This window comes from Rhinolophus sinicus, chromosome 1 (genome assembly GCF_057876585.1).
Source record: "Rhinolophus sinicus isolate RSI-liver-muscle chromosome 1, RSI-T2T, whole genome shotgun sequence".
NCBI classification, from domain to species: Eukaryota; Metazoa; Chordata; class Mammalia; order Chiroptera; family Rhinolophidae; genus Rhinolophus; species Rhinolophus sinicus.
The window spans coordinates 94754735-94768276 of NC_142501.1; the positions used below are offsets into that span (position 1 = coordinate 94754735).

At 50.6% G+C, this 13542-nt stretch overlaps 2 protein-coding genes across 8 annotated transcripts in view; one reads left to right on the forward strand and one right to left on the reverse strand.

Annotated features, from left to right (window-relative positions):
• Window positions 1-4884, forward strand: part of LOC109438858 (rho guanine nucleotide exchange factor 4) — a 105362-nt gene extending 100478 nt beyond the window's left edge. For both annotated transcript variants that reach the window (XM_019719011.3, XM_074325080.2), the window contains 4 exons: window positions 1212-1343; window positions 2095-2338; window positions 3083-3160; window positions 3703-4884. In XM_019719011.3, coding sequence (XP_019574570.3) covers window positions 1212-1343; window positions 2095-2338; window positions 3083-3160; window positions 3703-3854 — 606 coding nt within the window. In that variant the 3' untranslated portion in view covers window positions 3855-4884. The remainder of the gene's footprint in view (window positions 1-1211; window positions 1344-2094; window positions 2339-3082; window positions 3161-3702) is intronic.
• FAM168B (family with sequence similarity 168 member B) overlaps window positions 2025-13542 on the reverse strand; it is a 41816-nt gene continuing 30298 nt past the window's right edge. For 2 of the 6 annotated variants that reach the window (XM_019719014.3, XM_074325083.2), the window contains 4 exons: window positions 12621-12763; window positions 12318-12495; window positions 10446-10570; window positions 5560-10012 (listed from right to left, as the gene is read on the reverse strand). In XM_019719014.3, the coding sequence (XP_019574573.1) occupies window positions 10458-10570; window positions 12318-12495; window positions 12621-12763 (434 nt within the window). In that variant the 3' untranslated portion in view covers window positions 5560-10012; window positions 10446-10457. Of the gene's footprint in view, window positions 2164-5559; window positions 10199-10445; window positions 10571-12317; window positions 12496-12620; window positions 12764-13542 lie in introns of those variants that run through there. The other 4 variants (XM_019719016.3, XM_074325082.2, XM_019719015.3 and 1 more) reach the window with 4 other exon arrangements.

Sequence of the window (13542 nt, forward strand, 5' to 3'; positions counted from 1 at the left end):
GACCCACCTGAGCATGGAGCCCAGTCCCTTGGTGCTGCCTCCCAGAGCAGGCCTGGTGGCCTCTTTCCGAGTGAAGAGTGTGTGTGTGTGTGGGGGGGGGGGGGGGGGGCGCTGACCCTGTTACACAGCCACAGAGGGAAGTCCCATGCTGTTCCCAGTGCAGCCAGCCAGCCCAGCAGGAGCTGTTCCTCTGCTCATAAGAGACAGGCCACATCCCCAAAAAGATCACTACTGATCAGTCTCTTGGTTCCGTTTTCCTTGCTTGCACAGTCCCCTTGTACCCAGCAGTCTTGCATTATCAGGCAGCGTGGAGGCCTGAACTAATGGTGATATTCGTGTGCTCCAGGGACATCCCTGTAGAAAATGTTATAAAAATACATATTCCTGAAAATATGGAATTAGACTCCCTGTGGGTTTTGGGTTTTGTCTTCCTGGAGATTGGTTCTGAGGCCCAGCCCTGGCTAAGGACCCCTGCACCCTAATTTGTCTCAAACTGAAAGGCTGCCAACAACTCCTGGCTGTGGTTTGCATTTTCCAGGAGGAACACCAAGGGGGCAGGTCTTAGCCTGAAAGTGTGAAGTCTGAGGATGGGACTTCAGGTACTAAACACATTTCGCTGGGAACAAGGTGGTCTTTTAAAGGAACCCCCTATAAGACCAGCCTCAGAGGTGACCGCCAGCCAGGTCTAATTATTGTCTTGGACAGCACCATCCAATTGAATTATCATGTGAGCCAAATGGGGAATTTTATGTTAAAAAAGAAAAAATGAAACATATATTTAACATATCCAAAATATCATTTCAACACGTAATTAACATAAATATCATTAGTGAACTACTTCGCATTCTTTATTTCATAGTAAGGTTTTAGAATCGGTGTGTATTTTACTTACATGACATCTCAATAGGGATTAGCCACATTTCGCTTGCTCACGCCACTGGCTGCCATGGAGCCCCATTTTGCAGAACCAGCCAACTCACAGGTCAAACCACCTTTCTACTCCCCACCTCACTGCCCCCTCCACTTCCTTGGCCTTCATGAGAAGCCCCTCCCTCTGTGGCCTGCTGCTTGCCGCAAACCCTGGCCCAGTGGGACCGTAACCAGTCGCAAGCACCCACGCCCAACAATGCAGGCAAGGCGCAGAGCCCGAGGGGCTTCGTCTCAGCCCCAGGTGGGGCACTCAGCTCATGGCTATCCTTGGGGTCCCCCAGGGGGAAGATCTCCTGGTCAGGAGCTCAGAACTCATCTACTCGGGGGAGCTGACTCGTGTTACACAGCCACAAGCCAAGAGCCAGCAGAGGATGTTTTTTCTCTTTGACCACCAGCTCATCTACTGTAAGAAGGTACCAGAGTCACTCTTCCCTGCTGGATGAACTGTTTAGAGCAGGAATGGAGAGAGTGAAGCTGAGAGCTGGGAGCAGCTGCCCAGAGCAAACGTGCCACACACAGGCGGTTCCTCTCCTAGGAGCCCCGAGTATAGCAGGCCCTTCCTGGTCAGGCCCTGAGGGCCAGGATGAAGGTGGCTTTCTGCAGTGAGCCTAGGTAGGCCAGGGACCAGGGGGCCAGACCAGGTTGTGCTGCTGAGCACACCCTCCTTCCTGACCTAGCCTACCTGCTTCTCCAGCCACCTCTCCTCTTCCTCCAAACCTCATTTTCCGCTCCCCACGCCTGGGGTCCTCTGCTCCAGCAGCCTCCTTGCTTCCTCTGTGCTGCGAGCGTCTCCTCCTCTTCCCAAAATGGCCCAGTGGCCCTGTCCAGAAGCCCTCCTGACCACTAGCTCTGGGCCTGGCCCTGGTGTACTTGGTGCTCTTCTCTGCTGTGCGCTTAGCCCAGGCCCACCAACTGTTTCATGCAGGTGCCTTAAAGACCCCCAGGCCAGCCCATGATTTAGCTGGAGGAGCAAGGCTCCTCATCCTAGGTCTGGCAGTTGGGGTCCACACCAGGCTCGCTCAGCCCTCGTGAGCTCATCATCTGCTGGGGAGGGGGGTGCAGCAGAGGGTGAGGCAGGGCCTTGGGTGCGTCAGGAGGGCGGAGCAGAGGCCAGGGAGGGCCCTGCCAAGCAGGCTAGCCGGCAGCTCCCGGTGTCTGTGGCAGGACCTTCTCCGCCGGGATGTGCTGTACTACAAGGGCCGAGTGGACATGGACGGCCTGGAGGTACTGGACCTAGAGGACAAGAAGGACAGAGACCTCCATGTGAGCATCAGGAATGCCTTCCTGCTGCAGTGTGGCACCACGGGGGAGAGCCACCTGCTGTGTGCCCGGAAGCCAGTGCAGAAGCAGCGCTGGCTCAAGGCCTTCGCCAGGGAGAAGGAGCACGTGCGGCTGGACCAGGAGACAGGTGCGCGACCCACCCCCAGCTCCGCTCCGCTGTGAGGGCCCACAAGGCCTGCTCGTCCCTGAATACAAGGGGGTCAGGAAAACCGGACTGGGACTGCCCAGTGCCTCAGGTTTGGCAAGGCTCCAGACCACCACTTGGGTTCAGGCTCTGGGCATGGGTCTGCTGGCCTGTTGGGGATTGCTTCCACCTCACACGCATACGTGCATGCACATTCCAGAGCGGTGGGCCCTCTGTTCAGCTGCAGAGACTTAGGAGAGCCCCTTTCCAGCACAAGCCCTGGGTGAACACTGGAGCAGGAGGTGGGACTGGCCTCCAGAAGCCTGTCCTGTCCCCACATGAGCAGGGCACCTCTCCACTGCATCCCCTACTGTCCATTTATCCCTGGGCCTCATACTGAGCAGTGACCAGGCTGGCTCCTGGCCTGGGAAAAAGCCTCCACCACAGTGGGGAGAGGGGACACTAGCCACTGGACATGTTGGGGATCAGATGAGAGATATAGGGAAGGGCAAGGGAGCATGTGGGGAGGGCCTCCGAGATGGGCCAGAGCACCGCCTCTGATTAGGGGCTGAGCTGGACAGTCCCTACAGCAGGATGGGCCCCAAGCTCCGTGGGAGGTTCAGGGGACAGGGGCCAGTGCCAGCGCTAGGAAGCACAGGACGAGAAGCCCATGGGCCAGGGACGAGGAAGAAAGGCATCCAAGTCATCCCAGGGAAGCCAGGGTCCCGTTTGTGCCCTTCCCTCCAGGCTTCTTCATTACTGAGCTGCAGAGGAAGCAGGCCATGATGAATGCCAGCAGGCAGCAGGCAGCTTGGAAGCCCAAAGGTAAGGGGTGGTGGTCCCACGTCCATCCATGGCAGCCCGGCCCGAGCCACCATCGAACCCTTCTCTGACCCACAAAGCCAAGTAGGCTAACACCTGGGTCCTTAGTTACCCACTGCCTTTTGCAGGAGGAGTTTGTTCCCAAAGGTTGGTGATAAGGAGTCACCAGTGATGAAACTTGTGTCAGTCCACAGTTGAGATTCTCTTTCGATCCCCTCAGACCCCTCAGAGCAGCACCATTAGTGTATCTTACTTCCCCCGGCAGGCCTGCTTTCTGGCGGGCATCTCAGAATCACCTAGCAAAGAGCTCAAACCCCATTCCTAGAGACATGGCCAAGCCTTGCCTTGGAGAAATGTCAGGGCCCACATCTTCCCAGGCCCCTGGGTGTGGGCAGCCCCACAGGAAGCAAGCTCCCTACCGTGGGGTCTGAGACAGGGCCATGGGAAAGGCCCCATGCCACACCCCACAGCAAAGGACGCCACTGTGCCCTGTGCCACCAGCTCCCTAGGCACCTCCATAACTCCTGCTCTTTTCTCTTAACCAGCCCTTGGCCGGCCCTACTACCTGACACGCCAGAAGCACCCAGCACTACCTGCCAGCCTGCCCCAGCAACAGGTCTTGGTGCTGGCAGAGCCCAAGCAGAAGCCATCCACCTTCTGGCACAGCATTAGCCGGCTGGCACCCTTCCGTAAATGAACCCACACCCCCCAACAGCACATCTGGACCTGCCCTGCCAGTGCGCCTCCAGCTGCCCTCCGCAAGACGCACCCACAGCAACTGGCCCTTCTCTGCCTATCCTGCAAACTGGAAGTGAGCAGGGCTGAGCAAGGGAGGGGCTCGCTGGCAGCAGTATGTGCCAGGTTCTGCAGCCCTGCGCGTAGCTCTTCCCCACTACTGGTACACTGAAGACACCAAATGAACAGGTGGGAGCCCCACAGCACAGGGACCTTCCACAACCCTCTCTGGACCTTTGTGGGGCCTCCTGGGAGCCACAGCTCAGAAACTCCAGCCAGGTGCACGTGTGTGAGCAGACCGGCCACTTGAGACCGTCTTCTGTGGACATCATCCCTCCACCTCCTCCTCCTCTGGGCAGGAGGCCAACTGCTTTGCACCATTTGGAAAGTTGGGCTATGTGCCCCTCTACGCTCCAATTCTCCTTGCAGGCCAACTGATAGTAGCAGCTGGCATACCTAGAGGGTGGGAACCAGGAATTCTGTGTACAGTATCTGGCCCCTGAGGCCCCCGTTTTACCTTCTAGTCCCTCTCTAGACACTCCTGGCTGCTGGACACCTTCACTAGTGATGTGTTTATAGTGGAAAGAAAGAACATAATCAGCTGCATACTTCCATCAGGGTTGTAACCAGGCTATATGTAGCTGTGTTGACTCCAGAACCTGGTACCGGTTTTTTGTTCTGATTTTGTTTTCCTAACAATGGAGAAAAATAATTGTTAGTGATACAAGAAGATTGCCTTACCCTAAATGGACGTGAGAAGCCATAAGGACTAAGTTCTGGCCCAGCACCCAGGACTGACCCAGAAGGCCAGTGGGCATGTGGGCTGGAGGGAAGCCCACACCTTCCAGGAGGGGGCACCTGTGAGTGGGGCCTGGGCCTGGCTTCCGGGTGTGGAGCAGAGCAGGAATTCAGCAGCACGTAGTCACTTGTGCACTATTACCTTCTCTATGCCAGAAACTACATTTAATTTCATAAAGAAATATGAAAACCTGGTTGCCAGCCCATTTTCTGTTGGTGTCTGCATTTTCTTCTCTGTATGCCTACCCTTCCATGTCTGCACCAGGCCTTCACTTACCCAAGAGGACAGAGCCCAGTAGTGCCCAGAGGTGTGGTGAGGGCTCACCTACTTGAGACCATGCCTCAGGGCTTTGATGGACAGGCTGAGGTGGCCAGGCTAAATGCCTCTAAGAGAAAGCATGGGGCCTGGGATCTGTCCAGGTGTGGGCTACAGCTGGCTCAGGCCCTCCCTCCTCCTAGGGCCCGGAAGCCCACACCTTCCCTGACTGCTCCGTCTGCTGAACTAAAGTTAGCAAATGAGTTTGGGGGACAGGCAATATGTAATCTTTCTGGGTCTCAGCATCTTCCTTAGTGAAAGGGGGAAGAATGTGTCCTTCTGGGAGTACCTGGGCCACAGGACCAGGAGAAATGGAATGAGGGTGGCTCCCATCCCCTTCCCACATGGAAAACAGTCCCCACAACCTGCTGCTTCCTTACACACTGCCAAGGTCAAGAGTGCCTGGCTTGAGGTGAGAAGCAGCTGAGCACCACAAGGACGTCTGCCTGAAATCCCTGGAGTTCCCAACTTGAGGGAAATTAAACCACTTCCCAGCCAGGCAATCCACCTTGGGACCAAACAAAACCTACGGGGAAAAATGACAACCACAATATGCAACACAAGTCAATCTTTATTGAAAACTGCAGTATTAATACATAACTCTTGTTACAATAAACGTGCTTTTAAGAATTTTAAATCTGAGCTCATCTACTCATCAGATTGCATAAAAAAGTAAAATAGTATGAATTTATATATAATGGGCCTGGCTCAGGATGGATGTTCCATTCCTTTGTATTGATTGACATCTAAGTTCAATGCAGAGGAGAGGGATGCATTTAACACTGGAAGACAATACCGACTTAAGTTTAAAACTGTACCAAGAGAACGGTCTAAAAAAACAGTATTCAAAAATCATAAAAATTTTTTTTTCAATGGAACCACTCCCTACTAAGTCACAACCCATGTGGCTCCTTGGGGCCTCTCCTTCAAGTGATTGGCAGAGCAACCCTGCAGGGCGCACAGGACTGCTGGCCTCAGATCCAGCCCGATCATTCCCTTGTCTGCACAGGGACCCTGGGAGACTCCAACAGGGCACAGGAGAGTGAGATGAGCCACCGGTTCTCTCCAACCTGGAACACAATCCTGGAGCACACCATCTCCTGCAGCTCATCCCGGTTCGCTAGACAGAGATGCCCGCCTCTCCTCTGTCCCTGTCCCAAGTGAGTTGACTTTAATTGTGGGTACTCATATAAGGTGACCCCACAGGTTTTCTGTTCTTTAAATGAATAGGGTGGAGAAAGAGACAAATCCTCTGAAACATGTAAGATCAATTTTGCACCTTTCTATCCCAAAAGATTAGACCCTCCTTTGCAGCATGTTATCTGCAGTCTACTCAAGCCTGCTGCACCTTCAGAAAGCTAAGGATGAGTAATAAACAGCTCAGGGAAACACACACACACACGGGAAACACATACACGAGACATGCCAAAGAGAGCGAAGCAGTCTGACCTTCTCCTAAGCCAACCACAATCCTCTTTACAGACACCCACACACACACTTAGAAAGCACCAGAGAACCAGAAGTTGCCTCCCACCTCAAGCCATGCACCCTCACAACCTGCCCTTGCTTCTGCTGGAGGGTGTCAGACAAGTGTCCTGTCCTGTCTGGGCAATGCCCAGGGTTGGCAATGACTGGGATGTCCAGCCGTCAGCTGCCAGATGGAGAAAAGGTGGCCTAGCTGGTCAGTGTAATACCATTCCCACATGTTTCTGAAGGACACGAGAAGTCTGCACTTCCGTCTTAAAGCAGGCCCCAATAATGATGTGGCTGGTACTGGTACATGCCATCCTCGCATTGCCACTGGCAGGCACCGTCACAGAAACCCATGTGGGGACAACACTGCCACATACGACCCTCTCCAAAGTACCTCAAGAACGTATTTCCCCTCATTATGGAGGGGATGATGCCACCAGATAGAGCCAGGCACTTCTGCCCAGTTTGGGAAGGGCAGGTGCTGCATGAGCAGGCGCCCAGCCCAGGGCCATCCTTAATCTCCTGTAAATACTGTATCTGCATTGCACTCAAGAAACAGACTCACAGAATAGCAACTGGTAGGCCCAATCACCACACCAAGAAGAACGTTCTGAAAAGATTCACACAAGAGACATAGAAGAGGTTCTGGAAGTGCCTCCATGCTGTTACCACAAGTGACCCCGGCCCTGGTGGTGGCCTCCCTTCTCAGAGGCAGCAAGCTGAGGGGACCATTGCTCGCACAAGATTTCCAGAAGCAGAAAAACGGACCTCCTAATAAACCTGAGGGGAGAGGCCGAAAAACAAAAGAAATTAAACATCCATGATGATGTCCATGTTTAAAGGAATTAGGTCCTTTGCTTGCCTGTCTCAACTTCTAAAAGAACTGTAATTCAGCTGAGTCTCAAATTAGGAAAGCTATATACAAAAAAAGCAAAATTTCTTTAAATGTTCCAGTTGTGCTTGGGGTATCAAATTACGCAACTTTGTAACAGAACTTCTATTCCTTAATTTTACTAGAAGGAATTTAAAATATGCTAAAATGACAACCTACAACAGTTTTACTATTCCTTTGTCCAAATTCTTACATGCCAGACAAAATCTACCTTTCACTGTCATTATCTGATAGCTGATGCGCCGACAGTTTCAAAATTGAAAAGATGTATTCCATAACAAGAAAGTATCTGATAAAGTCTCCCAACTCAACCAGAAGGAAGAGACTTTCTAAAAATTATGGGGGTGGGGGGGAAGGGGTGTTCATGAAGCTGATATAAATGGGGGAAATGCAACGCACTCTTCTTTTTCTTTTGAAACCACCAGTTAATTCAGTGCTCGTGAAAACACTCACGCTGTGTGTGCCAAGTCTTAAGCAAGCCTTAAGAAACAGCCTATATACCTTCTTACAGCTTCTTCCTCCTGATTTCAAATGACTCAAATGACTACCCCTTACAGGTAGTCGTGTGTGCGTATGTGTGTTTTCCCATTTTGTTGTTTGAAGCTTTTATAAAGCATACACTAAAATCCTATTATCTCCTATCTACTACACTAAACTGGGGAAACTGACTTCTCTGTTTCTTGCTCAGTTCAGGTCCTGGAGCCCTTAGAATCTTGATATTACAAACCATCCACTATCTAGATGGAATCACCAACACAGAGTTTAAGAAGTGGACAAAACTGTGTGCCTGGGGTAGATGGCTGCTGCGTATGTGTGTGTGTGTGCGCGCGCACACACACACACACACACACAGAGCTTAAGTGCTCATGAGGCAATTTAAAGTACTTATCAGTAAACACACTATGTTAACAGATATTAGGGATAAAGAGTATTTTCTTTACAATGATCCATGCAAAAATATTCCTAAACTTCTTATAAAATAAAATGTGAAAAAAATTATAGAGTACTTACTATAAAAAATAGGGTTACCAAAGGCTCAGGGGTCAGGTGTCCCACTCACCAACCACGGTTGGATGCCAAACCAAAGCTTGAGCCCTGATCTAGCTTTCAGGGATGTAAGAAGAGCAGGGTCCACTCCCCAGTCAAAGCACACAGCACTTGAAATGATGGGGTGGGACAGGCACACATACCCCACCCTGACTGACACGCTGCTGAGAGGGGACACAGCCCCTCCTCCTACCCGACTCTCTGAGAACACTCACTCCGATCAATACAAGTTGGGCACATTTAGGGGGAAAAAAATCCTGTACAATATTCATATTTTAAACACAAAATCCTTTAGAAAACAAATCCTCCTGGCAGGTGAATGCACTCGGATGCTGCCCGGCGCTTTGCTGTCCGTACCTGCTTTGTGCTGAGTGCCCTCAGCTGCATGAAGGGATGGCACAAGAGGTCAGAGGCAACAGGCACCAGCCCTGCTGCGCACCTCCCATACCTGTCCCCAGATGGTCTTAGAGGGTGAGTCCTCTGGTGGACAGGCCCCACACAGCCGTGGCCCTACCTCTCTACAACAGTCAACGTCAAATACAGTTGTGTTCCCTTTTAATAGTTCATAAATATACAACTTTCTTCAGAACAGAGCTGAAATGTTTGCCCTTCTTTGTGGGGGCGAGGGGAGAACAGCAATGCCTACGTATGTTTTCAGCTGACTCACTCATTTCTCGGGAAACCTCCTCCAAGTGTGGCTGTTTCTCTTTCATGTATTATCCATCCCAAGGAAATTTACCTCTACAAAGGGCTTTCCCAATAAAGACAAAGAAAATAGCATCTCAATCAGTAAGAGATTTGTAATGAAAACTTAAGACAGCAATCCAGAGGAAACTGCTTTGCTAACAGACAAACCGCCTCTTGCTGCTAAATGTGCTGGCCACACAACTCTAATCTTCCATGATCATCTTTACGAATGTCCACATCGCAATGACCCAAAGCCTACATGGAAAGGTGGGGTGCCCACTGACCTGGCAGCGCCCACAGCATCTGTGGCCCTCCATACACTCTCCCGGCCCCTGTAACTCTCCCAGTACAATCAGTGCGAAAGGAACCGATGGCTAAGAACTCAGATTCTGTGTCTGCAACTGGCAACGCACATCAACCACAAAAGGCTGAAGAATCACCTAAGAGATTCGGACGCTCTATGAAGAAATTCACTTTAACACGTACAATTTTAAGACTGCACACATCACAACACTGTGTTAGTGGACAAGCTGTAAATACTTCCTTTGGGCTTTGCATATGGTGGTTTTGTATCAGTCACCGCAGGTAGTAGTTTGAGCAAGCTTTGTTTTTGTGTTTTTTTTTTAACATGCATTCAACTAGATATAATTTCAGAATACATTAATACTCCCTCCTTATCATTACAGTTAGCTAAAAAATTACCAGGCAGCCCCAAAACAGAATTTGCTTTAAGACCAACCCACAGAGTTAGTTGGAGACTGATGGTGCAGGGACCTGCTGGGCTGGGCCCCAGTCGTGTTTAGCTAAGTGTCGAGGGCATTAAGAAGAAAGTCCTGGTTGGAGGCACGAGGCCCGCAGCACCAGCAGTGGAATATCCAGGATGTGACTGCACAGCTCCATCCTCAGCCTGGTGGGAAAAGACAGACACAGTTCACACAGAGCTCCTCTGGCACTGCTGCTCCGAAAGGGAGGCATTCCACTCGAGGAGGAGGAAATCCACAAGAACCAGAAAGGGCAAGAGAAGGAAAGGCCACTGTTCCTGATTCCCGCAGACCATCAGGGAGATGCCCAGTTTTGACTGCAGTGCTATTTCCTGCAGGAGGTGGGTGCAAGGAATAAACAAAGTGTACAGTGCACACAGTAAGTACTCAGTGGTTTCCTTCTTTCTTCTACTTTGTACAGTCCCAATATGAACAAAAATTTAAACACCAAATTGCCCTTGGATCAACGGTCAGGCAGCACTTTTCTCATTCGTGCTTAAACTGTGGTAGACTTGCCATTCTCCACTGAAAAAAATGCACTTTAGTCAAGAGCCGACCCAGGCTTCGCCAATCACTTACATTTGCATGTGATCACCACTGAGGGGGCACGTAGCTGTAGGTGGGCGTTCCTGGAGCCCGGTAAGCGGGCACAGTGACTGCGTGGGGGGCGACAGGCGTTGGGGAGTGGGCAGTCAGCAAGGTACCTAGAAGAAAGAGCAGCATGTTTCAGTGGCTGCACAGCTCCATGCTGCCTGACGAGGAGGGAGGTACACAGAGAGAAGGGTGGGTCTCACCAGAGTGCTGTCAGAACGCTGAGAACAGAACAACTCAAAGCGGTATAGACACAGGAAGCTCATATTGAAAATATATTTGTACAAACCTTGTGCCTCCCCTTCATATAAGCATACTCAATTGTTTTTGCAGAAGAGATGATAAATTAGATAAACAGATTATGCGATAAAAAATAATTTTTAAAAATTATTATTCATCCTTTAAAAGGAAGGAAATTTGTCATATGCTATACAACATGTACGAACATTGATGGCATTATGATAGGTGAAAAAACGCCAGTTACAAAAAGACAAATACTGTAGGATTCCACTTATATGAGTTCCCTAGAGGAGTCCAAATGATAGAAACAGAAAGTAGGTGGTGGTTGCCAGGGGCTGGGGGGTAGGGGGCAAAGGGAAGTTGCTGTGTAATAGGCACAGTGCTTCAGTTTTGCAAGATGAAAAAGTTCTGAAGATCTGTTTTACAGCAGTGTGAATAAACTTAACACTATTGAACTGCACATTTAAAAGTGGTTCATACGATAATAAATAAATGGAGGGAGAGTCCAAACTACCTAAGCTTCGGAGTACATTAAGATAAACATATTTTCCCCTATAATTAAAGAAGTCAGGGACTATTTGAGTCCATTTATAGACAAGCACGACCTCAAATAGAACACACACATCTTGTATCCCTTCATGCTCCTGTCTCCCTGCCCACACACACCCCAGGGCTTGTCGTCCCCTCCTTCCACATGCCCCAACCATGTAGTTTCTGTCTGTGCCACAATCTCCTTTGCCTTCAAAGGTAAGTATGGGAAAACCAAATAGAGACTGAGCAGAAAGAAACACACAGGGCATGCGGAAAAACCTTTCTCTCTAGAACGACTTCCTTACATTACAGTAAAGTCTAGAAAAACAAAGAAAAAACAATATTTTTCTTAAAAAGTCCCAGCCATGGGCAACCAAGTACATTGTGTGTAACTGGTCGCCTGCCACAGACAACTTGCATGCCCCTAGGAGGGAACCTAATCCCTGACATGACACTGAGTCCCGAGAGACGCCAGGACTCTGTGGAGATGTGTCCATCCTAGCCAGGGCTCTCTTCTCAGTGGGTTCCTTTTCTGACCTAAGGGAAGCCTTGGGAAATAAAGTCGATAATGCCAAAAGGATTTCTACAAGCAGCTGTGATTGCTATTCACAGAGACCAGCTTTCCTAGATTCCTGCAAACATCCCCATTCAGAAAACTTGTTCCGCAAAGAAGCCCATACACCACAGGGAAGGACCAAGGGGAGACCACGGTTCCCCACTCTGCTCAAGCTTTACATGCTCACTGGGGGGATATGGTCACACCTTGTGTCTACTGCCAAACAGCTCAGCTCACCAACAAAGTGGCCCCACCAAATTCAGAAATTGTTATCCAGTCATGCTCCACAGGGAGGGTACTTGGTTTACAGTTTGTTACTCTAAACCCCACCCTCTCGCCTCCTCTCAACTAAAAGAAGGGGAGGGAAAGAAGGGGAAGAAAAAGATAATATGCTATTCCTTCCTAAAAGAATCACATGTCCTTCCCCGTAACTCTAGACATGAAAAATCAAGGCCAACGGTCAGAGTATTAAGTCAGCTCTCCCTCCCCAGCTCTCAGGCCATCACAGAACAGGTACCCCAGCATCAACTCACCTGCTGACATGGCCATAGTGGTCCCAGCCACCATGCCCATGGTGACCCCATTGCCTCTTGGTGGAGGGATGGGAGCAGGATACACCGTTGCTGGCATGCCATTGGGCTGCACCACCGTGGTGTGGTGGATGACGTGAGGGGGTGCTGCGTACAGGGGCTGTGTATAGTACGTGCCTTGCTGTGGGGAAGAAGAGAGACAACTGCAACAGGGTCCCATAGCCAGGTCAGATCCCAGCTGGAGCCAACCCTTCCCACATACACCCAAGAGCACCAGTAAGAGCCCCCAGTGTGTCCCAGGCCTACCTGTGCGTAAGGGCTCTGCTGGGGGTAGGCACTTCGCACGGGGTACACAGCAGTCTGGTAGGGGTTGGGAGAGGAGGAGTACGGAGGCACTGCCCCACTGGTAGGGGAACAGGACACTTTGTATGGTGTGCCAGGAGTGTAACCTGAAACCAAGAAGCCCAATGGTCTTAGTACAAACCTGCACTTAGCCAGACACAGGGGAGGAACCAAATGTGCAATGAAGAGCGAAGCACTTTTCCAGCCCTGAATGCAGTCCAGATCTGACACCACTGTGGCCCCACCCAGCCTTCACTAAGATCTGACTTCATTTCTTAGACTTGATAGGCAAGGATGTGTGTGTAGGGTGGGGGTCATTTGTGAACGAGGGGGGGAAAAAAGCATAGGAAAAGTTCTACTCAGAGTACACTCACACAGTAACAGGAAAAAAATACCCATGCTGTTGGAATTTAAATTGGAATGGCCTTCCTGGAACACACTTTGGCATTGAAAGTATGTATGTCTCTTAACCCCACAATTCCACTTCTAGAAATTTGGTTTAAAGAAATAAGCCTGGCAGTGACATCTGCATCATGACAGGATGAGACTCCCTTTCTCTCTCCTTCAACCTACAAGTAAAACATCCGTGACTTAATAAAGGTTCCTTGTCCAACACACCAGGACACTGGAGAGAACCACAGATCAGTACAGGTGAAGATGGGTGAACTGGAACACAGAGGTGGAACTGGGCGAACAACAGAGGTGGGGCCCGTGACCCCGGTCCCTCCAGCCCCAGCAGCACCCACGACTCTGGCCACCCCTTGGAGGCAACGTACCTGACTTCAGCCACCCAGTCGCGATGTGCCCACAACCCCAGCCCCCTCCACTGTCCACCACCCCCGTCCCACCACAGCAGCAGTACCCAAGACCTAGGTGACCCTGGGTG